At 38.6% G+C, this 24048-nt stretch overlaps 1 protein-coding gene across 1 annotated transcript in view; it reads right to left on the reverse strand.

Moving 5' to 3' along the window:
• Positions 1 to 23485, reverse strand: part of LOC143109211 (uncharacterized) — a 32907-nt gene extending 9422 nt beyond the window's left edge. Inside the window, exons 1-41 of the mRNA XM_076271866.1 lie at positions 23344 to 23485; positions 22571 to 22638; positions 21246 to 21351; positions 19268 to 19310; positions 18390 to 18551; positions 17336 to 17485; positions 16878 to 17018; positions 16508 to 16648; positions 16224 to 16364; positions 15702 to 15842; positions 15291 to 15440; positions 14801 to 14959; positions 14370 to 14510; positions 13847 to 13987; positions 13091 to 13231; positions 12567 to 12707; positions 12156 to 12305; positions 11666 to 11824; positions 11235 to 11375; positions 10712 to 10852; positions 9969 to 10109; positions 9447 to 9587; positions 9025 to 9174; positions 8527 to 8685; positions 8096 to 8236; positions 7573 to 7713; positions 6830 to 6970; positions 6308 to 6448; positions 5886 to 6035; positions 5388 to 5546; positions 4957 to 5097; positions 4434 to 4574; positions 4066 to 4206; positions 3678 to 3818; positions 3156 to 3296; positions 2737 to 2886; positions 2239 to 2397; positions 1808 to 1948; positions 1292 to 1432; positions 536 to 676; positions 12 to 152 (exon numbers count right to left, since the gene is read on the reverse strand). Of these exons, the coding sequence (XP_076127981.1) occupies positions 12 to 152; positions 536 to 676; positions 1292 to 1432; positions 1808 to 1948; positions 2239 to 2397; positions 2737 to 2886; positions 3156 to 3296; positions 3678 to 3818; positions 4066 to 4206; positions 4434 to 4574; positions 4957 to 5097; positions 5388 to 5546; positions 5886 to 6035; positions 6308 to 6448; positions 6830 to 6970; positions 7573 to 7713; positions 8096 to 8236; positions 8527 to 8685; positions 9025 to 9174; positions 9447 to 9587; positions 9969 to 10109; positions 10712 to 10852; positions 11235 to 11375; positions 11666 to 11824; positions 12156 to 12305; positions 12567 to 12707; positions 13091 to 13231; positions 13847 to 13987; positions 14370 to 14510; positions 14801 to 14959; positions 15291 to 15440; positions 15702 to 15842; positions 16224 to 16364; positions 16508 to 16648; positions 16878 to 17018; positions 17336 to 17485; positions 18390 to 18551; positions 19268 to 19310; positions 21246 to 21344 (5524 nt within the window). The 5' untranslated portion in view covers positions 21345 to 21351; positions 22571 to 22638; positions 23344 to 23485. The remainder of the gene's footprint in view (positions 1 to 11; positions 153 to 535; positions 677 to 1291; positions 1433 to 1807; positions 1949 to 2238; positions 2398 to 2736; positions 2887 to 3155; positions 3297 to 3677; positions 3819 to 4065; positions 4207 to 4433; positions 4575 to 4956; positions 5098 to 5387; positions 5547 to 5885; positions 6036 to 6307; positions 6449 to 6829; positions 6971 to 7572; positions 7714 to 8095; positions 8237 to 8526; positions 8686 to 9024; positions 9175 to 9446; positions 9588 to 9968; positions 10110 to 10711; positions 10853 to 11234; positions 11376 to 11665; positions 11825 to 12155; positions 12306 to 12566; positions 12708 to 13090; positions 13232 to 13846; positions 13988 to 14369; positions 14511 to 14800; positions 14960 to 15290; positions 15441 to 15701; positions 15843 to 16223; positions 16365 to 16507; positions 16649 to 16877; positions 17019 to 17335; positions 17486 to 18389; positions 18552 to 19267; positions 19311 to 21245; positions 21352 to 22570; positions 22639 to 23343) is intronic.
• Between the last annotated feature and the right edge of the window lie 563 nt (positions 23486 to 24048).

Raw genomic sequence — 24048 nt, forward strand, 5'->3', positions numbered from 1 at the left:
GAGGAACACACCTATGCAGGGGTTGCTGCTGCTAATAGGCAGAGACGAGTTTGTTGGTCTGTATCCTCTCCAGCAAGAGCAACTGTAGCTGCCAACCGAGTTGGAGCAGGTGGAGTTTGGACCACATGCATCAAAGTCACATTCATTTACATCTATAAGAGAACATAACCTCTAATTTATTTGGAGAAAATAATATGCAGAATTCATTGAGTGAATAATCTGCCTATATATGAAAACTCTTTCAAAAGAGACTATAAACATGGTACATGCTCAAATTACCTACTTTTCAAAAGGAAATAAATCACAAAAAACATTCTCAGGAAAAACGTACATACCGATGCATGGATTGATAGAACTAATGAGAAAATGACTAATGAAACTAATGAGAACAAAACAGCATTCATCTACTTCTAATGTGAGACATTTCAAGAATATTTGTCTTTAATATAGATCGGCTTTCATTCCACGATGATAGCTAGAAATTTCATTGAAAAGGAAAGAAATCACAAAAAAGTCTCAGGAAAAACCTACGTACCTATGCAAGGGTTGTTAGAACTAATAGGCAGAGATGTATTTGTCGGAGTGTATCCTCTCCAGCAAGAACAGTTGTAGCTGCCAATGGTATTGGAGCAGGTGGAATTTTGACCGCATGGATCTGTGTCACATTCATTGATATCTATAAAGGAAAATTTGGGATTCAGGTTTAAATGTAGTTTGGGTGGAAGAGCATCTGTGCACAGAGCATTTGAATCTGTGCGCAAATTCAATGTGGAAGGTGTTTGAGTTTGAGTTTATTCACAATACCACTTCAAACATAACAATAAACCAGTATGGGTACAAAGACAGACGGGTAGAGTGAATGGGTCCCCCAAAGAAGCTAGAAAAGGTGTTCCACTAACGTATAAAGAACAAAATTAGCACACCTATGCATGGATTGATGCTACTAATTGTCAGAGATGTGTTTGTCGGGGTGTAACCTCTCCAGCAAGAACAGTTGTAGCTGCCAATCGTGTTGGAGCAGGTGGAATTTTGACCACATGGATCAGAGTCACATTCATTGATGTCTATAGGGAAAGTAAAATAAAAACGTATCTTAAAGGTCATAAGAATGAATAAAGGAACAATTGGAATTCATAACTTCACATTTAAAAACAACTTGGAAGACAACATGAGTGCAGAACACTCCTAATAAAACTGCACAGATTTGAGAGATTGCAGGCATTTCTGAAGATAAATTTTCATTCAAAACAAAAACAATCACAAAAGAAAGTCCCAGGAAAAACCTACGTACCTATGCATGGGTTGTTAGAAGTAACGGGCAGAGATGTGTTTGTTGGGATGTATCCTCTCCAGCAAGAACAGTTGTAGCTGCCAACCGTGTTGGAGCATGTGGAATTTTGACCACATGGATCCGTGTCACATTCGTTAAAATCTGAAAGAGAAAAATACTACAAAGTTATAAACTCTCAAACACAGAAGTGAATATTGGAAAATAATCTACATGCATGTGAGGTGAGGACTGTTTTAAGATTATGACCACATTACAAGATTGAGTAATCTATCGTTCATGTCACATGTCGTCATAGTGTCAAGGTCAACAGAATGCTGTAGGAGATTCTCCCAAAATTCTGACATGCTAGACTTTTCATTGTGGTGTCGTGGTGGCACGATGCAGAAAATAAATTGCTGGTGGTTGAGTAGGATATGTTACATTACAAGACGCGTTCCTCCTTCATAGCTTAGGAGGAAATTATCTCCCTTGATACAGTTAGACAACCATAGTATTTTAATATAAAAACCTGCACACCTATGCATGGATTGCTAGTGTTAATGGGCAAAGATGTGTTTGTTGGGGTGTATCCTCTCCAGCAAGAACAGTTGTAGCTGCCAATGGTGTTTGCACAGGTGGAGTTTAGACCACATGGATCAAAGTCGCATTCGTTTACATCTATCAACAGTGAAAAACACAAGGACAACAAATTGGGAAACTAATTTAGGAACAAACAATTCATAGATATTTGTGTTGAAAATATATGAAATCTACTGACCTGGACACACAGGCTAATTGGATGGGCTCAACACCACTTTTGTGTCATTTTCAAAGTGAGGCTGTTTATTTGCCCAGCTCATGTCTAGTTTTACTGTCATACTCAAATTTAAATTTAATTCAATCTCTCATGGCTTTGCATACCACCCCTGTGCAACAGTTCAGTTGAATGAAATGGGATGTGAACCAACCTCTTTGGCAGAATGGTCCGTTTGTCGGTAAACCATTAAGACATCCACAGGTGCCCTCGCTGAACTCATCACAGGCTCCATAAGTGATACAGCTGTCATGGGGCCAGGCGTACTGCTCCTCACAGACACACCGATATCCACTCGTGTTTGAGTAACACACTGATGGATGATGGACAATCAGTTACTCTCATGTTATAGATGCAAAGCAGTGTGACAGTGTAACTGTCTCTTGATTTTATCATTTATATACGTATACAGTGAGCACACATTCATGAGGCTTTCTTGAGTGTTTCAGAGGACCAAAATGTCAATAAATGAAACACATTAAACTACATACATACAGTGGAGGAAATAATTATTTGATCCCTCTCTGATTTTCTAAGTTTGTCCACTGACAAAGAAATGAACAGTCTATAATTGAATACACTTACTTCAGTCAATGAAATGCAAATCAATTTATCTTTTCTTTTTCTTTTTTCAATGAGATGTTATTCTCACCTGTTGTGACATTGATGTCAGTAATCTCAACTTGTTCAGTTGTTGCGAGCGGGAGAGGAAGGTCAAGTTCAGACAACTCCATCTTCAGTTGGTCAGCATCTACTGTTTCCATCTTAATCTCAACCCTGTACTTGTACAGTTGAACAGGACCTGTAACAGTCCGTAATGCAAAATACAAGTGTGTCATTGCCAAAAAAGAAATAATAGCAATACTCTGCATGCATTGTGTTTGGAACTAAAATACTTCCTTGCTTCTTTACAGAATAATTATGTTTATCTTAGAAAACTCTTCAGTGGAGCTCCACAAAAAATGCCTTAAATGCATGTGGAAAGTCAAAGCATCGGCAAAGAGCACTACAATTTGAAAGAGTACATCAATACAGGTGAAATGAGGACATTTTACAAAGTGAGGAACACACCTATGCAGGGGTTGCTGCTGCTAATAGGCAGAGACGAGTTTGTTGGTCTGTATCCTCTCCAGCAAGAGCAACTGTAGCTGCCAACCGAGTTGGAGCAGGTGGAATTTAGACCACATGCATCAAAGTCACATTCATTTACATCTATAAGAGAACATAACCTCTAATTTATTTGGAGAAAATAATATGCAGAATTCATTGAGTGAATAATCTGCCTATATATGAAAACTTTCAAAAGAGACTATAAACATGGTACATGCTCAAATGACCTACTTTTAAAAAGAAAATAAATCACAAAAAACATTCTCAGGAAAAACGTACATACCGATGCATGGATTGCTAGAACTAATGAGAAAATGACTAATGAAACTAATGAGAACAAAACAGCATTCATCTACTTCTAATGTGAGACATTTCAAGAATATTTGTCTGTAATATAGATCGGCTTTCAGTCCATGATGATAGATAGAAAGTTCATTGAAAAGGAAAGAAATCACAAAAAAGTCTCAGGAAAAACCTACGTACCTATGCAAGGGTTGTTAGAACTAATAGGCAGAGATGTATTTGTCGGAGTGTATCCTCTCCAGCAAGAACAGTTGTAGCTGCCAATGGTATTGGAGCAGGTGGAATTTTGACCGCATGGATCTGTGTCACATTCATTGATATCTATAAAGGAAAATTTGGGATTCAGGTTTAAATGTAGTTTGGGTGGAAGAGCATCTGTGCACAGAGCATTTGAATCTGTGCGCAAATTCAATGTGGAAGGTGTTTGAGTTTGAGTTTATTCACAATACCACTTCAAACATAACAATAAACCAGTATGGGTACAAAGACAGACGGGTAGAGTGAATGGGTCCCCCAAAGAAGCTAGAAAAGGTGTTCCACTAACGTATAAAGAACAAAATTAGCACACCTATGCATGGATTGATGCTACTAATAGTCAGAGATGTGTTTGTCGGGGTGTAACCTCTCCAGCAAGAACAGTTGTAGCTGCCAATCGTGTTGGAGCAGGTGGAATTTTGACCACATGGATCAGAGTCACATTCATTGATGTCTATAGGGAAAGTAAAATAAAAACGTATCTTAAAGGTCATAAGAATGAATAAAAGAACAATTGGAATTCATAACTTCACATTTAAAAACAACTTGGAAGACAACATGAGTGCAGAACACTCCTAATAAAACTGCACAGATTTGAGAGATTGCAGGCATTTCTGAAGATAAATTTTCATTCAAAACAAAAACAATCACAAAAGAAAGTCCCAGGAAAAACCTACGTACCTATGCATGGGTTGTTAGAAGTAACGGGCAGAGATGTGTTTGTTGGGGTGTATCCTCTCCAGCAAGAACAGTTGTAGCTGCCAACCGTGTTGGAGCATGTGGAATTTTGACCACATGGATCTGTGTCACATTCGTTAAAATCTGAAAGAGAAAAATACTACAAAGTTATAAACTCTCAAACACAGAAGTGAATATTGGAAATGAATCTACATGCATGTGAGGTGAGGACTGTGTTAAGATTATGACCACATTACAAGATTGAGTAATCTATCGTTCATGTCACATGTCGTCATAGTGTCAGGGTCAACAGAATGCTGTAGGAGATTCCCCCAAAATTCTGACATGCTAGACTTTTCATTTTTCATTGTGGTGTCGTGGTGGCACGCTGCAGAAAATAAATTGCTGGTCGTTGAGTAGGATATGTCACATTACAAGACGCGTTCCTCCTTCATAGCTTAGGAGGAAATTATCTCCCTTGATACAGTTAGACAACCATAGTATTTTAATATAAAAACCTGCACACCTATGCATGGATTGCTAGTGTTAATGGGCAAAGATGTGTTTCTTGGGGTGTATCCTCTCCAGCAAGAACAGTTGTAGCTGCCAATGGTGTTTGCACAGGTGGAGTTTAGACCACATGGATCAAAGTCGCATTCGTTTACATCTATCAACAGTGAAAAACACAAGGACAACAAATTGGGAAACTAATTTAGGAACAAACAATTCATAGATATTTGTGTTGAAAATATATGAAATCTTCTGACCTGGACACACAGGCTAATTGGATGGGCTCAACACCACTTTTGTGTCATTTTCAAAGTGAGGCTGTTTATTTGCCCAGCTCATGTCTAGTTTTACTGTCATACTAAAATTAAAATTTAATTCAATCTCTCATGGCTTTGCATACCACCCCTGTGCAACAGTTCAGTTGAATGAAATGGGATGTGAACCAACCTCTTTGGCAGAACGGACCGTTTGTCGGTAAACCATTAAGACATCCACAGGTGCCTTCGCTGAACTCATCACAGGCTCCATAAGTGATACAGCTGTCATGGGGCCAGGCATACTGCTCCTCACAGACACACCGATATCCACTCGTGTTTGAGTAACACACTGATGGATGATGGACAATCAGTTACTCTCATGTTATGGATGCAAAGCAGTGTGACAGTGTAACTGTCTCTTGATTTTATCATTTATATACGTATACAGTGAGCACACATTCATGAGGCTTTCTTGAGTGTTTCAGAGGACCAAAATGTCAATAAATGAAACACATTAAACTACATATATACAGTGGAGGAAATAATTACTTGATCCCTCTCTGATTTTCTATGTTTGTCCACTGACAAAGAAATGAACAGTCTATAATTGAATACACTTTCTTCAGTCAATGAAATGCAAATCAATTTATCTTTTCTTTTTCTTTTTTCAATGAGATGTTATTCTCACCTGTTGTGACATTGATGTCAGTAATCTCAACTTGTTCAGTTGTTGCGAGCGGGAGAGGAAGGTCAAGTTCAGACAACTCCATCTTCAGTTGGTCAGCATCTACTGTTTCCATCTTAATCTCAACCCTGTACTTGTACAGTTGAACAGGACCTGTAACAGTCCGTAATGCAAAATACAAGTGTGTCATTGCCAAAAAAGAAATAATAGCAATACTCTGCATGCATTGTGTTTGGAACTAAAATACTTCCTTGCTTCTCTACAGAATAATTATATGTTTATCTTGGAAAACTCTCAAGTGGAGCGCCACAAAAAAATGCCTTAAATGCATGTGGAAAGTCAAAGCATCGGCAAAGAGCACTACGATTTGAAAGAGTACATCAATACAGGTGAAATGAGGACATTTTACATAGTGAGGAACACACCTATGCAGGGGTTGCTGCTGCTAATAGGCAGAGACGAGTTTGTTGGTCTGTATCCTCTCCAGCAAGAGCAACTGTAGCTGCCAACCGAGTTGGAGCAGGTGGAATTTAGACCACATGCATCAAAGTCACATTCATTTACATCTATAAGAGAACATAACCTCTAATTTATTTGGAGAAAATAATATGCAGAATTGATTGAGTGAATAATCTGCCTATATATGAAAACTTTCAAAAGAGACTATAAACATGGTACATGCTCAAATTACCTACTTTTCAAAAGAAAATAAATCACAAAAAACATTCTCAGGAAAAACGTACATACCGATGCATGGATTGCTAGAACTAATGAGAAAATGACTAATGAAACTAATGAGAAAAAAACAGCATTCATCTACTTCTAATGTGAGACATTTCAAGAATATTTGTCTGTAATATAGATCGGCTTTCAGTCCATGATGATAGCTAGAAAGTTCATTGAAAAGGAAAGAAATCACAAAAAAGTCTCAGGAAAAACCTACGTACCTATGCAAGGGTTGTTAGAACTAATAGGCAGAGATGTATTTGTCGGAGTGTATCCTCTCCAGCAAGAACAGTTGTAGCTGCCAATGGTATTGGAGCAGGTGGAATTTTGACCGCATGGATCTGTGTCACATTCCTTGATATCTATAAAGGAAAATTTGGGATTCAGGTTTAAATGTAGTTTGGGTGGAAGAGCATCTGTGCACAGAGCATTTGAATCTGTGCGCAAATTCAATGTGGAAGGTGTTTGAGTTTGAGTTTATTCACAATACCACTTCAAACATAACAATAAACCAGTATGGGTACAAAGACAGACGGTTAGAGTCAATGGGTCCCCCAAAGAAGCTAGAAAAGGTGTTCCACTAACGTATAAAGAACAAAATTAGCACACCTATGCATGGATTGATGCTACTAATAGTCAGAGATGTGTTTATCGGGGTGTAACCTCTCCAGCAAGAACAGTTGTAGCTGCCAATCGTGTTGGAGCAGGTGGAATTTTGACCACATGGATCAGAGTCACATTCATTGATGTCTTTAGGGAAAGTAAAATAAAAACGTATCTTAAAGGTCATAAGAATGAATAAAGGAACAATTGGAATTCATAACTTCACATTTAAAAACAACTTGGAAGACAACATGAGTGCAGAACACTCCTAATAAAACTGCATAGATTTGAGAGATTGCAGGCATTTCTGAAGATAAATTTTCATTCAAAACAAAAACAATCACAGGAAAAACCTACGTACCTATGCATGGGTTGTTAGAAGTAACGGGCAGAGATGTGTTTGTTGGGATGTATCCTCTCCAGCAAGAACAGTTGTAGCTGCCAACCGTGTTGGAGCATGTGGAATTTTGACCACATGGATCCGTGTCACATTCGTTAAAATCTGAAAGAGAAAAATACTACAAAGTTATAAACTCTCAAACACAGAAGTGAATATTGGAAAATAATCTACATGCATGTGAAGTGAGGACTGTTTTAAGATTATGACCACATTACAAGATTGAGTAATCTATCGTTCATGTCACATGTCGTCATAGTGTCAGGGTCAACAGAATGCTGTAGGAGATTCCCCCAAAATTCTGACATGCTAGACTTTTCATTTTTCATTGTGGTGTCGTGGTGGCACGATGCAGAAAATAAATTGCTGGTCGTTGAGTAGGATATGTTACATTACAAGACGCGTTCCTCCTTCATAGCTTAGGAGGAAATTATCTCCCTTGATGCAGTTAGACAACCATAGTATTTTAATATAAAAATCTGCACACCTATGCATGGATTGCTAGTGTTAATGGGCAAAGATGTGTTTGTTGGGGTGTATCCTCTCCAGCAAGAACAGTTGTAGCTGCCAATGGTGTTTGCACAGGTGGAGTTTAGACCACATGGATCAAAGTCGCATTCGTTTACATCTATCAACAGTGAAAAACACAAGGACAACAAATTGGGAAACTAATTTAGGAACAAACAATTCATAGATATTTGTGTTGAAAATATATGAAATCTTCTGACCTGGACACACAGGCTAATTGGATGGGCTCAACACCACTTTTGTGTCATTTTCAAAGTGAGGCTGTTTATTTGCCCAGCTCATGTCTAGTTTTACTGTCATACTAAAATTAAAATTTAATTCAATCTCTCATGGCTTTGCATACCACCCCTGTGCAACAGTTCAGTTGAATGAAATGGGATGTGAACCAACCTCTTTGGCAGAACGGACCGTTTGTCGGTAAACCATTAAGACATCCACAGGTGCCTTCGCTGAACTCATCACAGGCTCCATAAGTGATACAGCTGTAATGGGGCCAGGCATACTGCTCCTCACAGACACACCGATATCCACTCGTGTTTGAGTAACACACTGATGGATGATGGACAATCAGTTACTCTCATGTTATGGATGCAAAGCAGTGTGACAGTGTAACTGTCTCTTGATTTTATCATTTATATACGTATACAGTGAGCACACATTCATGAGGCTTTCTTGAGTGTTTCAGAGGACCAAAATGTCAATAAATGAAACACATTAAACTACATATATACAGTGGAGGAAATAATTATTTGATCCCTCTCTGATTTTCTATGTTTGTCCACTGACAAAGAAATGAACAGTCTATAATTGAATACACTTTCTTCAGTCAATGAAATGCAAATCAATTTATCTTTTCTTTTTCTTTTTTCAATGAGATGTTATTCTCACCTGTTGTGACATTGATGTCAGTAATCTCAACTTGTTCAGTTGTTGCGAGCGGGAGAGGAAGGTCAAGTTCAGACAACTCCATCTTCAGTTGGTCAGCATCTACTGTTTCCATCTTAATCTCAACCCTGTACTTGTACAGTTGAACAGGACCTGTAACAGTCCGTAATGCAAAATACAAGTGTGTCATTGCCAAAAAAGAAATAATAGCAATACTCTGCATGCATTGTGTTTGGAACTAAAATACTTCCTTGCTTCTCTACAGAATAATTATATGTTTATCTTGGAAAACTCTCAAGTGGAGCGCCACAAAAAAATGCCTTAAATGCATGTGGAAAGTCAAAGCATCGGCAAAGAGCACTACGATTTGAAAGAGTACATCAATACAGGTGAAATGAGGACATTTTACATAGTGAGGAACACACCTATGCAGGGGTTGCTGCTGCTAATAGGCAGAGACGAGTTTGTTGGTCTGTATCCTCTCCAGCAAGAGCAACTGTAGCTGCCAACCGAGTTGGAGCAGGTGGAATTTAGACCACATGCATCAAAGTCACATTCATTTACATCTATAAGAGAACATAACCTCTAATTTATTTGGAGAAAATAATATGCAGAATTGATTGAGTGAATAATCTGCCTATATATGAAAACTTTCAAAAGAGACTATAAACATGGTACATGCTCAAATTACCTACTTTTCAAAAGAAAATAAATCACAAAAAACATTCTCAGGAAAAACGTACATACCGATGCATGGATTGCTAGAACTAATGAGAAAATGACTAATGAAACTAATGAGAAAAAAACAGCATTCATCTACTTCTAATGTGAGACATTTCAAGAATATTTGTCTGTAATATAGATCGGCTTTCAGTCCATGATGATAGCTAGAAAGTTCATTGAAAAGGAAAGAAATCACAAAAAAGTCTCAGGAAAAACCTACGTACCTATGCAAGGGTTGTTAGAACTAATAGGCAGAGATGTATTTGTCGGAGTGTATCCTCTCCAGCAAGAACAGTTGTAGCTGCCAATGGTATTGGAGCAGGTGGAATTTTGACCGCATGGATCTGTGTCACATTCCTTGATATCTATAAAGGAAAATTTGGGATTCAGGTTTAAATGTAGTTTGGGTGGAAGAGCATCTGTGCACAGAGCATTTGAATCTGTGCGCAAATTCAATGTGGAAGGTGTTTGAGTTTGAGTTTATTCACAATACCACTTCAAACATAACAATAAACCAGTATGGGTACAAAGACAGACGGTTAGAGTCAATGGGTCCCCCAAAGAAGCTAGAAAAGGTGTTCCACTAACGTATAAAGAACAAAATTAGCACACCTATGCATGGATTGATGCTACTAATAGTCAGAGATGTGTTTATCGGGGTGTAACCTCTCCAGCAAGAACAGTTGTAGCTGCCAATCGTGTTGGAGCAGGTGGAATTTTGACCACATGGATCAGAGTCACATTCATTGATGTCTTTAGGGAAAGTAAAATAAAAACGTATCTTAAAGGTCATAAGAATGAATAAAGGAACAATTGGAATTCATAACTTCACATTTAAAAACAACTTGGAAGACAACATGAGTGCAGAACACTCCTAATAAAACTGCATAGATTTGAGAGATTGCAGGCATTTCTGAAGATAAATTTTCATTCAAAACAAAAACAATCACAGGAAAAACCTACGTACCTATGCATGGGTTGTTAGAAGTAACGGGCAGAGATGTGTTTGTTGGGATGTATCCTCTCCAGCAAGAACAGTTGTAGCTGCCAACCGTGTTGGAGCATGTGGAATTTTGACCACATGGATCCGTGTCACATTCGTTAAAATCTGAAAGAGAAAAATACTACAAAGTTATAAACTCTCAAACACAGAAGTGAATATTGGAAAATAATCTACATGCATGTGAAGTGAGGACTGTTTTAAGATTATGACCACATTACAAGATTGAGTAATCTATCGTTCATGTCACATGTCGTCATAGTGTCAGGGTCAACAGAATGCTGTAGGAGATTCCCCCAAAATTCTGACATGCTAGACTTTTCATTTTTCATTGTGGTGTCGTGGTGGCACGATGCAGAAAATAAATTGCTGGTCGTTGAGTAGGATATGTCACATTACAAGACGCGTTCCTCCTTCATAGCTTAGGAGGAAATTATCTCCCTTGATGCAGTTAGACAACCATAGTATTTTAATATAAAAACCTGCACACCTATGCATGGATTGCTAGTGTTAATGGGCAAAGATGTGTTTGTTGGGGTGTATCCTCTCCAGCAAGAACAGTTGTAGCTGCCAATGGTGTTTGCACAGGTGGAGTTTAGACCACATGGATCAAAGTCGCATTCGTTTACATCTATCAACAGTGAAAAACACAAGGACAACAAATTGGGAAACTAATTTAGGAACAAACCATTCATAGATATTTGTGTTGAAAATATATGAAATCTTCTGACCTGGACACACAGGCTAATTGGATGGGCTCAACACCACTTTTGTGTCATTTTCAAAGTGAGGCTGTTTATTTGCCCAGCTCATGTCTAGTTTTACTGTCATACTAAAATTTACATTTAATTCAATCTCTCATGGCTTTGCATACCACCCCTGTGCAACAGTTCAGTCGAATGAAATGGGATGTGAACCAACCTCTTTGGCAGAACGGCCCATTTGTCGGTAAACCATTAAGACATCCACAGGTGCCTTCGCTGAACTCATCACAGGCTCCATAAGTGATACAGCTGTCATGGGGCCAGGCATACTGCTCCTCACAGACACACCGATATCCACTCGTGTTTGAGTAACACACTGATGGATGATGGACAATCAGTTACTCTTATGTTATGGATGCAAAGCAGTGTGACTAACTGTCCCTTGATTTTATCATTTATATACGTATATGGTGTGAGCACACATTAATGAGGCTTTCTTAAGCGTTTCAGAGGACCAAAATGTCAATTAATGAAACACATTAAACTACATATATACAGTGGAGGAAATATTTATTTGATCCCTCACTGATTTTCTAAGTTTGCCCACTGACAAAGAAATGAACAGTCTATAATTGAATACACTTATTTCAGTCAATGAAATGCAAATCAATTTATCTTTTCTTTTTTCAATGTGATGTTATTCTCACCTGTTGTGACATTGATGTCAGTGATCTCAACTTGTTCACTTGTTGCGAGTGGGAGAGGAAGGTCAAGTTCAGACAACTCCATCTTCAGTTGGTCAGCATCTACTGTTTCCATCTCAATCTCAACCCTGTACTTGTACAGTTGAACAGGACCTGTAACAGATCACAATGCAAAATACAACTGTCAAATAAGAAATAATTGCAATACTCTGCATGGATTGTGTATGGAACTAAAATACTCCCTTGCTTCTTTACAGAATAATTATGTTTATCTTAGAAAACTCTTCAGTGGAGCTCCACAAAAAATGCCTAAAATGCATGTGGAAAGTCAAAGCATCGGCAAAGAGCACTACAATTTGAAAGAGTACATCAATACAAGTGAAATGAGGACATATTACAAAGTGGGGAACACACCTATGCAGGGGTTGCTGCTGCTAATAGGCAGAGACGAGTTTGTTGGTCTGTATCCTCTCCAGCAAGAGCAACTGTAGCTGCCAACCGAGTTGGAGCAGGTGGAGTTTGGACCACATGCATCAAAGTCACATTCATTTACATCTATAAGAGAACATAACCTCTAATTTATTTGGAGAAAATAATATGCAGAATTGATTGAGTGAATAATCTGCCTATATATGAAAACTCTTTCAAAAGAGACTATGAACATGGTACATGCTCAAATTACCTACTTTTCAAAAGAAAATAAATCACAAAAAACATTCTCAGGAAAAACGTACATACCGATGCATGGATTGCTAGAACTAATGAGAAAATGACTAATGAAACTAATGAGAACAAAACAGCATTCATCTACTTCTAATGTGAGACATTTCAAGAATATTTGTCTGTAATATAGATCGGCTTTCAGTCCATGATGATAGCTAGAAAGTTCATTGAAAAGGAAAGAAATCACAAAAAAGTCTCAGGAAAAACCTACGTACCTATGCAAGGGTTGTTAGAACTAATAGGCAGAGATGTATTTGTCGGAGTGTATCCTCTCCAGCAAGAACAGTTGTAGCTGCCAATGGTATTGGAGCAGGTGGAATTTTGACCGCATGGATCTGTGTCACATTCATTGATATCTATAAAGGAAAATTTGGGATTCAGGTTAAAATGTAGTTTGGGTGGAAGAGCATCTGTGCACAGAGCATTTGAATCTGTGCGCAAATTCAATGTGGAAGGTGTTTGAGTTTGAGTTTATTCACAATACCACTTCAAACATAACAATAAACCAGTATGGGTACAAAGACAGACGGGTAGAGTCAATGGGTCCCCCAAAGAAGCTAGAAAAGGTGTTCCACTAACGTATAAAGAACAAAATTAGCACACCTATGCATGGATTGATGCTACTAATAGTCAGAGATGTGTTTATCGGGGTGTAACCTCTCCAGCAAGAACAGTTGTAGCTGCCAATCGTGTTGGAGCAGGTGGAATTTTGACCACATGGATCAGAGTCACATTCATTGATGTCTTTAGGGAAAGTAAAATAAAAACGTATCTTAAAGGTCATAAGAATGAATAAAGGAACAATTGGAATTCATAACTTCACATTTAAAAACAACTTGGAAGACAACATGAGTGCAGAACACTCCTAATAAAACTGCATAGATTTGAGAGATTGCAGGCATTTCTGAAGATAAATTTTCATTCAAAACAAAAACAATCACAAAAGAAAGTCCCAGGAAAAACCTACGTACCTATGCATGGGTTGTTAGAAGTAACGGGCAGAGATGTGTTTGTTGGGATGTATCCTCTCCAGCAAGAACAGTTGTAGCTGCCAACCGTGTTGGAGCATGTGGAATTTTGACCACATGGATCCGTGTCACATTCGTTAAAATCTGAAAGAGAAAAATACTACAAAGTTATAAACTCTCAAACACAGAAGTGAATATTGGAAAATAATCTACATGCATGTGAAGTGAGGACTGTTTTAAGATTATGACCACATTACAAGATTGAGTAATCTATCGTTCATGTCACATGTCGTCATAGTGTCAGGGTCAACAGAATGCTGTAGGAGATTCCCCCAAAATTCTGACATGCTAGACTTTTCATTTTTCATTGTGGTGTCGTGGTGGCACGATGCAGAAAATAAATTGCTGGTCGTTGAGTAGGATATGTCACATTACAAGACGCGTTCCTCCTTCATAGCTTAGGAGGAAATTATCTCCCTTGATGCAGTTAGACAACCATAGTATTTTAATATAAAAACCTGCACACCTATGCATGGATTGCTAGTGTTAATGGGCAAAGATGTGTTTGTTGGGGTGTATCCTCTCCAGCAAGAACAGTTGTAGCTGCCAATGGTGTTTGCACAGGTGGAGTTTAGACCACATGGATCAAAGTCGCATTCGTTTACATCTATCAACAGTGAAAAACACAAGGACAACAAATTGGGAAACTAATTTAGGAACAAACCATTCATAGATATTTGTGTTGAAAATATATGAAATCTTCTGACCTGGACACACAGGCTAATTGGATGGGCTCAACACCACTTTTGTGTCATTTTCAAAGTGAGGCTGTTTATTTGCCCAGCTCATGTCTAGTTTTACTGTCATACTAAAATTTACATTTAATTCAATCTCTCATGGCTTTGCATACCACCCCTGTGCAACAGTTCAGTCGAATGAAATGGGATGTGAACCAACCTCTTTGGCAGAACGGCCCATTTGTCGGTAAACCATTAAGACATCCACAGGTGCCTTCGCTGAACTCATCACAGGCTCCATAAGTGATACAGCTGTCATGGGGCCAGGCATACTGCTCCTCACAGACACACCGATATCCACTCGTGTTTGAGTAACACACTGATGGATGATGGACAATCAGTTACTCTTATGTTATGGATGCAAAGCAGTGTGACTAACTGTCCCTTGATTTTATCATTTATATACGTATATGGTGTGAGCACACATTAATGAGGCTTTCTTAAGCGTTTCAGAGGACCAAAATGTCAATTAATGAAACACATTAAACTACATATATACAGTGGAGGAAATATTTATTTGATCCCTCACTGATTTTCTAAGTTTGCCCACTGACAAAGAAATGAACAGTCTATAATTGAATACACTTATTTCAGTCAATGAAATGCAAATCAATTTATCTTTTCTTTTTTCAATGTGATGTTATTCTCACCTGTTGTGACATTGATGTCAGTGATCTCAACTTGTTCACTTGTTGCGAGTGGGAGAGGAAGGTCAAGTTCAGACAACTCCATCTTCAGTTGGTCAGCATCTACTGTTTCCATCTCAATCTCAACCCTGTACTTGTACAGTTGAACAGGACCTGTAACAGATCACAATGCAAAATACAACTGTCAAATAAGAAATAATTGCAATACTCTGCATGGATTGTGTATGGAACTAAAATACTCCCTTGCTTCTTTACAGAATAATTATGTTTATCTTAGAAAACTCTTCAGTGGAGCTCCACAAAAAATGCCTAAAATGCATGTGGAAAGTCAAAGCATCGGCAAAGAGCACTACAATTTGAAAGAGTACATCAATACAAGTGAAATGAGGACATATTACAAAGTGGGGAACACACCTATGCAGGGGTTGCTGCTGCTAATAGGCAGAGACGAGTTTGTTGGTCTGTATCCTCTCCAGCAAGAGCAACTGTAGCTGCCAACCGAGTTGGAGCAGGTGGAGTTTGGACCACATGCATCAAAGTCACATTCATTTACATCTATAAGAGAACATAACCTCTAATTTATTTGGAGAAAATAATATGCAGAATTGATTGAGTGAATAATCTGCCTATATATGAAAACTCTTTCAAAAGAGACTATGAACATGGTACATGCCCAAATGACCTACTTTTCAAAAGGAAAAAAATCACAAAAACATTCTTAGGAAAAACCTACATACCGATGCATGGATTGCTAAAACTAATGAGAAAATGACTTATGTTACTAATGCGAACAAAACAGCATTCATCTACTTCTAATGTGAGACATTTCAAGAATATTTGTATTTAATATAGAGTGGCTTTTATTCCATGATGATAGCTAGAAATGTCATTCAAAAGGAAATAAATCACAAAAAGTCTCAGGAAAAACCTACGTACCTATGCAAGGATTGTTAGAACTAATGGGCAGAGATGTGTTTGTTGGGGTGTAACCTCTCCAGCAAGAACAGTTGTAGCTGCCGATTGTGTTGGAGCAGGTGGAATTTTGACCACATGGATCTGTGTCACATTCATTGAGATCTATAAAGGAAAATTTGGGATTCAGGTTTAAATGTAGTTTGGGAGGAAGAACATCTGTGCACAGATGTAAGAGCATCTGTATCTGTGCGCAAATTCAATGTGGAAGGTGTTCCACTAACGTGTAAACACTAAAATTAGCACACCTATGCATGGGTTGCTGTTACTAATATTCAGCGATGTGTTTGTCGGGGTGTAACCTCTCCAGCAAGAGCAGTTGTAGCTGCCGATTGTGTTGGTGCAGTTGGAATTTTGACCACATGGATCAGAGTCACATTCATTGATGTCTATACAGAAAGTAACATAAAAAACGTTTCATAAAGGACATAAGAACGAATGAAGAAGAATTTGGAATTCATAACTTCACATTTAAAACAACTTGGGAGAGAACATGAGCGCAGAACACTCTTAATAAAACTGGACAGATTTGAGAGGTTGCAGGCATTTCTGAACGGAAATTTTCATTCAAAACAAAAAAAGAATCACTAAAGAAAGTCTCAGGAAAAACCTACATACCTATGCATGGGTTGTTAGAACTAATAGGCAGAGATGTGTTTGTTGGGGTGTATCCTCTCCAGCAAGAACAGTTGTAGCTGCCAATGGTATTGGAGCAGGTGGAATTTTGACCACATGGATCTGTGTCACATTCATTGATATCTATAAAGGAAATTTTGGGATTCAGGTGTAAATGTAGTTTGGGTGGAAGAGCATCTGTGCACAGAACAGTCCAAATAAAATTTTGAAAGACTTGTAGCTGCCAACTGAGTTGGAGCAGGTGGAATTTAGACCACATGCATCAAAGTCACATTCATTGATATCTATGGGGGTTAAATGTATTTGGAGAAAAATAATATGCAGATTTGATTGAATGGACAATCTACCTGTATATGAAAACTTTCAAAAGAGACTACGAACATGGTACATGCTCAAAATACCAGACTACTTACATATAAGAATATAAAAGTATGTCTTACCCTGGCAGAGTTCTCCACTTGGTATGCCTTGGATGCATCCACAAGTGTTATTGATGATGGCATCACAGGCGTTGTATGTCAGACAGTTGTTATATGCCCAGCCATACCCAGGCTCACATATACACTGGGTACTTATACTATTGTAGCACACTGTGAAAGAGGTTATTTATGAATTTATGTATTATAATTATATAATTATTCTGAAACATGGGTTATGTATTAGAATCATTCAACATAATATTTCAATTGGATGAATTTGTTCATGCGCATAATTAGTCCCTTTGTGCTTTTAAAGTACTATTTTGTCTGCTGTTTCAGATACAGTGGCTTAATAGTAATGGGAAACGTATAGGTTGTATCAGCGATTGTAGGCACAAAACAGGCCCAAACATAAATTATCACATTTATCTAATCTTTCTTAACGATCCGCTAGCTGCCCGCCCCATAATCAGGCCGTAAAAAAACTTGTCTCTGTAGGCAGCCTAGGCTCTGAGATCTGCACACAAAAACAATTGCTAACAACAAGTGTTGCCAACCACTCAAAGGCAAAATAAAGTGTTCCAACCAATAGACCTCTGAAGTTCGCCTACATAAAGGAACCAAAGCTGCCATCTTTGCCCATATAAGGAGATCCAGATGTTAATTGAAGCTAACTACCTATGGTAAGTTGCATTGCAGGTTAGGGGTAGCAAAAATCTAAGTTTGCCGTTTTAACGTAGCGAAGATCACAGGCGCCACTCGAAGGCAAAGGACAAAACAAAAGTGTGTTCAGCAAAACGTCTGCATTTCAGACCTCTTTGCCCCCGCGAGAGTTAAACAGGTGCGATAATTCAAAAACCCCATGTTATTTTCCCATAGGAAAAATCGCAAGATACCGGATCTCAAAGATGGCAGCTTTTTTTGTATAACCGACGAGATGCACGTTCAGGAGAGTTTCAATTGCATGAGAGGGAGGGGAGGGTGTAGCGAGCTAACTCTCTGTTTTGTTTGAACGTCAACAGAAGCCATCACTGATACAACCTTATACCTATAAAGATACAGCAAAAACACCTACCTGTTGTAATGGAAATATCTGTTATCTGTACACTGTTGTTGGTATATAGTGGTAGACTAATCAAGTTTACAGTTGACTTTACTTGCTCTAAGAATTCAACATCAGGTCCAATGACATCTGCTTCAATGATGTACTTCCAGGAGCCATTAGAATTTAAGGAAGCTATAGAAGAGAGAAACTGTGTGAACGTAAAGAATACACTGGATCTTACAAGACATGTTCATTTTCATTGACAGTAACATTTTGTATATTACTCAATCGATAGTAGTTGTAGCCACTTTGTTCTTGACCACCTTAACCCTCCTATTGTGTGTTTCATGGTTATTTGTTTTGTGTTCCCAGTAAAAAATGGTCAAGGCATTATAGTTTACCAAATCCATAGTAATATTATCATTTAATATTGTGATAGACCTTTTTTTTAATCAACTTAAAAACTTTTGAATATAACATGTTCTGAACTTCCAAATGCTCTTCCTGGCCTGCAGGCCACATTGACCTAAGACCATACAAGTCAGTGGGGGAAAAATGTTTTTTGGGGGATAGGTTCCCATGGGGGCGGTCATACTGTAGAAGCACCAGTGGAGCAAGGGGTGAGTTTGTGTGTGTGTGAGTGTGTGAATGTGAACAAACACACCTACTGCCCATCTAATCAATAGTGATGCCTGAATACTGTGCCTGGAATTTAATATAGTTATTTTGGTCTCACCCATTCATTTCTTACACCACAGGTGTACGAAAGTTAAAAAACATGCCTAAAATGTTATGGAAATAATCAAAATGTATTTCATGTGTTCAGATGCCTCGTGTGAACAAAGTAATGGAGCCTCATGACAGTCAGATTAAATTAGTAACATTTTTGAGATAATAATCCAACTGACCTTCACGTTTCTGTCTTTGCAGTTGTCCATCTGAATTAGGTAACTACAGATGAGACAGACATTGTTTTAGTTGGCCACTGAAGTAAAAACTGAAGGCTTCAGGGTTTTATCACAGAGGTGTAAAAATCAACTCACAATTCGGCCGATTTGATACACTTACAATATACTGTACATTCAAGACAATAAGACCGGAAATCCATTCATAATCCATTACAAAGAGCTTTTTTTCTAGTAGTTATTCTCCTATTCTGCAGAATCTGATGCAAAATGCAAAACTGAAATATCAAAATAATCAACTCAAAGTCTCTCAATCATCATCACTACAGACAGTCCATCACAGTTTTTAAACCATTTTAATTTTCTCATGACATCAATTGCTAGTGAAACCTGTGTTGTAACAATACAATGCTCTGTGTGGAGTTCTAAGTCTGAGACTCCGCAAGCCCCTGCACCTCTCTTTTCAATTTGCTTTGCCAAAGCAACCAGGTATCACCCCACAATAGTGTGCCTTGAGGAGCAGCATCCATCCAGTTTTTCTACCCTGCCTTCAGCGACAGTCAGATAAGGAAACGGTGCCACAAGCCTTGGCATTGTCGGTCACTGTTATCTAACATATCAATAATAGCCTAACTTAGACAATAGTTCACCATTACAAGCAATGCCCAACAACAAGGTAGTCTGGCGAAAAATTAGCCTCATCAATGAAATTAGTCAGGTACATATTTGCAGCAAACTTGTGGGTGATTTGTGGGAAACAAATGATTTCACTAGAAAACACTGCCAGGAGTTTCCCAGAAGTTCACTAGTTCACCAGCAAAGTTCTGGCAACAATCAGAGGTGTTCGCCAGTGATTTGCCACCACACTTAGCCAATAATGGCAAACTTCCAGTGAACTTCTGGTGACAAACCTAATTTGCATATGAGCAAATTTGCTGCAACATTGCCAGTGGGGCTAGTTTGTCTACACATATCCCACCCCTTCGGCAAAAAGTCCACATGTGAATACATTGAGCCAATCATGTGGTGTGATGTGAATACATTGAGCCAATCATACTGTATGGTGTTTTGTGAAGACATCGTGCCAATCATGTATTGTGAACTCGCCGCTGGAGCAAGATTGATGTTGTGAAGCCTTGTGCACGCGCATTTCTGCCGAATAGGATGCCCGATGAGTGCCCAAAAAAGCGTTGCAATATGGCCGCCGAGTGGAGGGACTTGCCTAAAAGGACTTTTCTTACTCAGCTGTTCACCAGAAACCTGACATTTCTGTAAGGGTTAACTTCAACAACAACTGAAGACTTATATGGATTCACAAATCAGCACAAAAGCAGACTACAGGCAAAAAGTCAACTTCGGTAAAGAACAATAACAATTTCCATGCACTGAGAATTTGTCAAAAAGTCCATTCACATTCAAAGTCCAAGAGGTCACAAACAGAAAAAAACTGGTGTTCCAATATCCACAAAGAACTTATCTCAACAATCGAGAGAGCAAAGAGTATATGAATATAGGATACATCCAACCAACTAGGAGAGCATTTGAGCCTCTACACTAACTTCTCTTCAATACTCAGCTGTTTGGTGCATATGGCAAACAGTAGTCATGCTGAGTGATTCTAAAATTCCAGGTATGTTCTTGCCTCCATCTAGTGGCCAAGGTCCAGAGTTTAGCTAAGCAACAAGCCTGCACAGTTTGATTAAATATCTGTTCACGTTTCACTGCAATCCAATATTTTGGATTGACCAGCTAGCAAGCAAGCAAGCTATTTATCCTCATTCTACCGTGAGCCCATGTGAGTTTAAATTAAAAAACAATCAAAAGCAACCCAAAAAGAAAGCAGTATTGCAACTCAGACACAACACGAGACAAACACAAACATACTATTTTAGTTCAATGATGACAACGACATGCAGTACAAAGTACAACAACATGCATATCCAACATCTGTATTGATTTTGAAGTCATTCATGGTTCTTACCTGCAGAGAAGAGTCTGAAATTTCTTGGAAGCCTTGTGACTTCAAAACCCACCAGACGGCAATTATGATGGTAATCCATACATGGTGTGCCATTGGCATACAGTACCTGTGAAAGAAAAGTTATCAGAAAGATATTACTTAGTTAATCCAGGAAGGTGGGTGACTGGGTGAGATGGTGGTGGTGGTGATGATGGCAAAAAGTGGCAGGAGACCAGGTGATCCAGGAAGCACAACAGGAATTCAGATATACAATCCAGAGAAATTCAGTACACTCTAGGCAACACTTTCAACCAGTCAACAAACTAGGATACTGTTTCAATGCAATAGGCACTAGGTCCAAACAAGGCCTAGTGAACTGCAACTTTGGACCAAACCATGTCCCATTGCCACACAACTTCTAAGCTTCAATTCACTTTAAACTTCCCTGATTCGCTGGCTCTTCGGTGTGTATTCCTTGGTCTCCTATGAGTCTAACATGAAAGGAGCCAGCGCTTAAATAGGCCAGTCAATTACCCCAATCAATACCTTGGGCTAAACCATTTAACAACAACACCGTGTTCCCCTTATGTAGCACTATTTAAGGCACCCAATAGTGAAGCAAGCGCTTTATAGTGAAGGGGGGAACTCTCTTACCACCACCAACGTGTAGCACCCACCTGGGTGATGCACGGCAGCCATTATGCGCCAGAACGCTCACCACACACCAGCCTGAGGTGGACAGTGAGGAAATGAATGAATGAGTCAATTACACTGGGGGATGATAAGGGGGCCAGATTGAAAATTTAGCCAGGACACAGAGGAACCCCCTCATTCCTGTAAGTGTCACAGAATCTTTAATGACGACAGTGAATCAGAGTCAGGACCTCATTGTAATGTCTCATCCGATTAGATTTCCAAGGTGGTCTCCCATCCAAGTACTAACCAAGGCCACACCTGGTTAGCTTCAGTAATTCAGAAGAAACAGGGTATCCCATCTAGCTGCTGGCACATTTAAGAGGGGTGGGGTGTCTGTACCATTATTCCCTATACAGTTAAACGCAAATACCACAATGACAAACATGCTTTTAACCATCATTTCACTTCCCAACAACCATATTTTCCACAATGCAATGCACACAAGAGACACAAAACACGTACATGATAATGAAATAACGATCAAACAGAAAGGCAGGTTAATGCACGCAGATGTGTGTCTGGGGTGCTCCCGCGCACTTATATGTATAAACGTGCATGTGACTTGGGAAGTCGTGGTGCACACTGAAAAATATGGCTCCCCGAAAGCCACTGTCTATTTCCAGCCCTGCGGAAGAACATACTGAACTGACCTGTTACTGTAATGCTTCAGGAAAGAGGTCGTCTCTGAAGCATATTTGAATGAAGTTGGTTCAGGTACCTGCCAAATGGACGACAGGAGATACGGTCCAAACTTTTGTAAACTGTAAACACCAACTATCCAACCCAGATTACATTTTTGTTAGAAAACAGCAACACTGCAATTCCCACTACTGCTACTGTATGATCAATTTGAAACTATAAAACAGGGATTTTGCCCAAATGATTGAGCAGACTAGCTTGTATTAAACACAGCCCTGAGTTTTACACCATGTGCTTTGTACTTCATAGTATCCCTATCCATCCATGTTCCATACACTTCGCAATCTCTGGCACTAAATTGTGGATTTAGTCTTTTGAAGTCTTATCTGATTAAACAACAAGTAAATACAACTGACATAAAATCCAAATGAACATGTTATAATTAATTTGTTTTCATATCATGTATACATACTTGTACAGCTTTACTATGGTGACTGCCAGTATGCTATGAAACCATGACTGAAAGTGTTACCTTTTAGCCCTTTGTCTTTACTTCAACACATTGTCCAAGGACATGAACTAGAGGTTCTCCAAAAGACTTAATATAAATCGGGTTGTACTTATGAAATTACACAAAGAATATATTTAATTGAAAACAAAACAAAATATACATATAACTAAAGATGTCAGAAGTCATATTTTTAACACAATACTGATTAATGACAATGAACTAATATTTGTAAGGACATCGCAGATAAACACATTAAATGAATAATCAACGAACCAAATAATTCACAATGTAGGTCAACTCTCAGCATATATCCCATTGACGTCTTGTTTTTTGCTGTCCTACCTTGCCGCTCTTCTGGTTGACACGCTTAATGATCTTAGAGGCTAACAGATTAGAAGATGCTTGCACTTCTGTACTAATGCCCGCACATTTTCTGAGAAGTATGGGCTGCGTTCATCCAGGATTTTTTTGGTGTCAGGCACCTGCTAAACAGGTTTGGTTTTGTATCTTGTTTCTTCTACAAGTCTGTTGTGGGAGGGGTTGTCACAGCTCCCTCAGTTTTATGCAGTCATTGTTTGTAGTGAACAATGATGCATCTCTCATTTAAAGGGTCTCTGTGACAAAAATATATTTAATGATCTCTAGATTTTATCCTTGCACTGTTGGACTTATTTGGACACTCTCGTAGAACACCGTACCATGCATACTGAAACATAGGGTCAGTCCCTGGCCTGTCACTGCAAGCATCTCATGCTTATACATCCCTTAGTACATTCATGTGGATTTTTTTGTGGATTTAGTACCTTTTACTGTCCATATTATTCATGTGGATTTGTTATTTTATCATACTGTTTATGTTGTAAGTGTATGTTGTGTGTGATGTCTTTAAGCTACTGGGACCTTGATTTTCCCCTTGGGGATTAATAAAGTATCAACAGTATCTATCTATCTATCTATTATTATTTGAAATATAAGCTA

The sequence above is a fragment of the Alosa pseudoharengus genome, unplaced genomic scaffold, assembly GCF_046254945.1.
Source record: "Alosa pseudoharengus isolate Yale_2024_CS ecotype anadromous, Long Island Sound unplaced genomic scaffold, YU_APseudo_1.1 YU_APseudo_1.1_scf_7, whole genome shotgun sequence".
In the NCBI taxonomy this organism is placed as follows: domain Eukaryota; kingdom Metazoa; phylum Chordata; class Actinopteri; order Clupeiformes; family Clupeidae; genus Alosa; species Alosa pseudoharengus.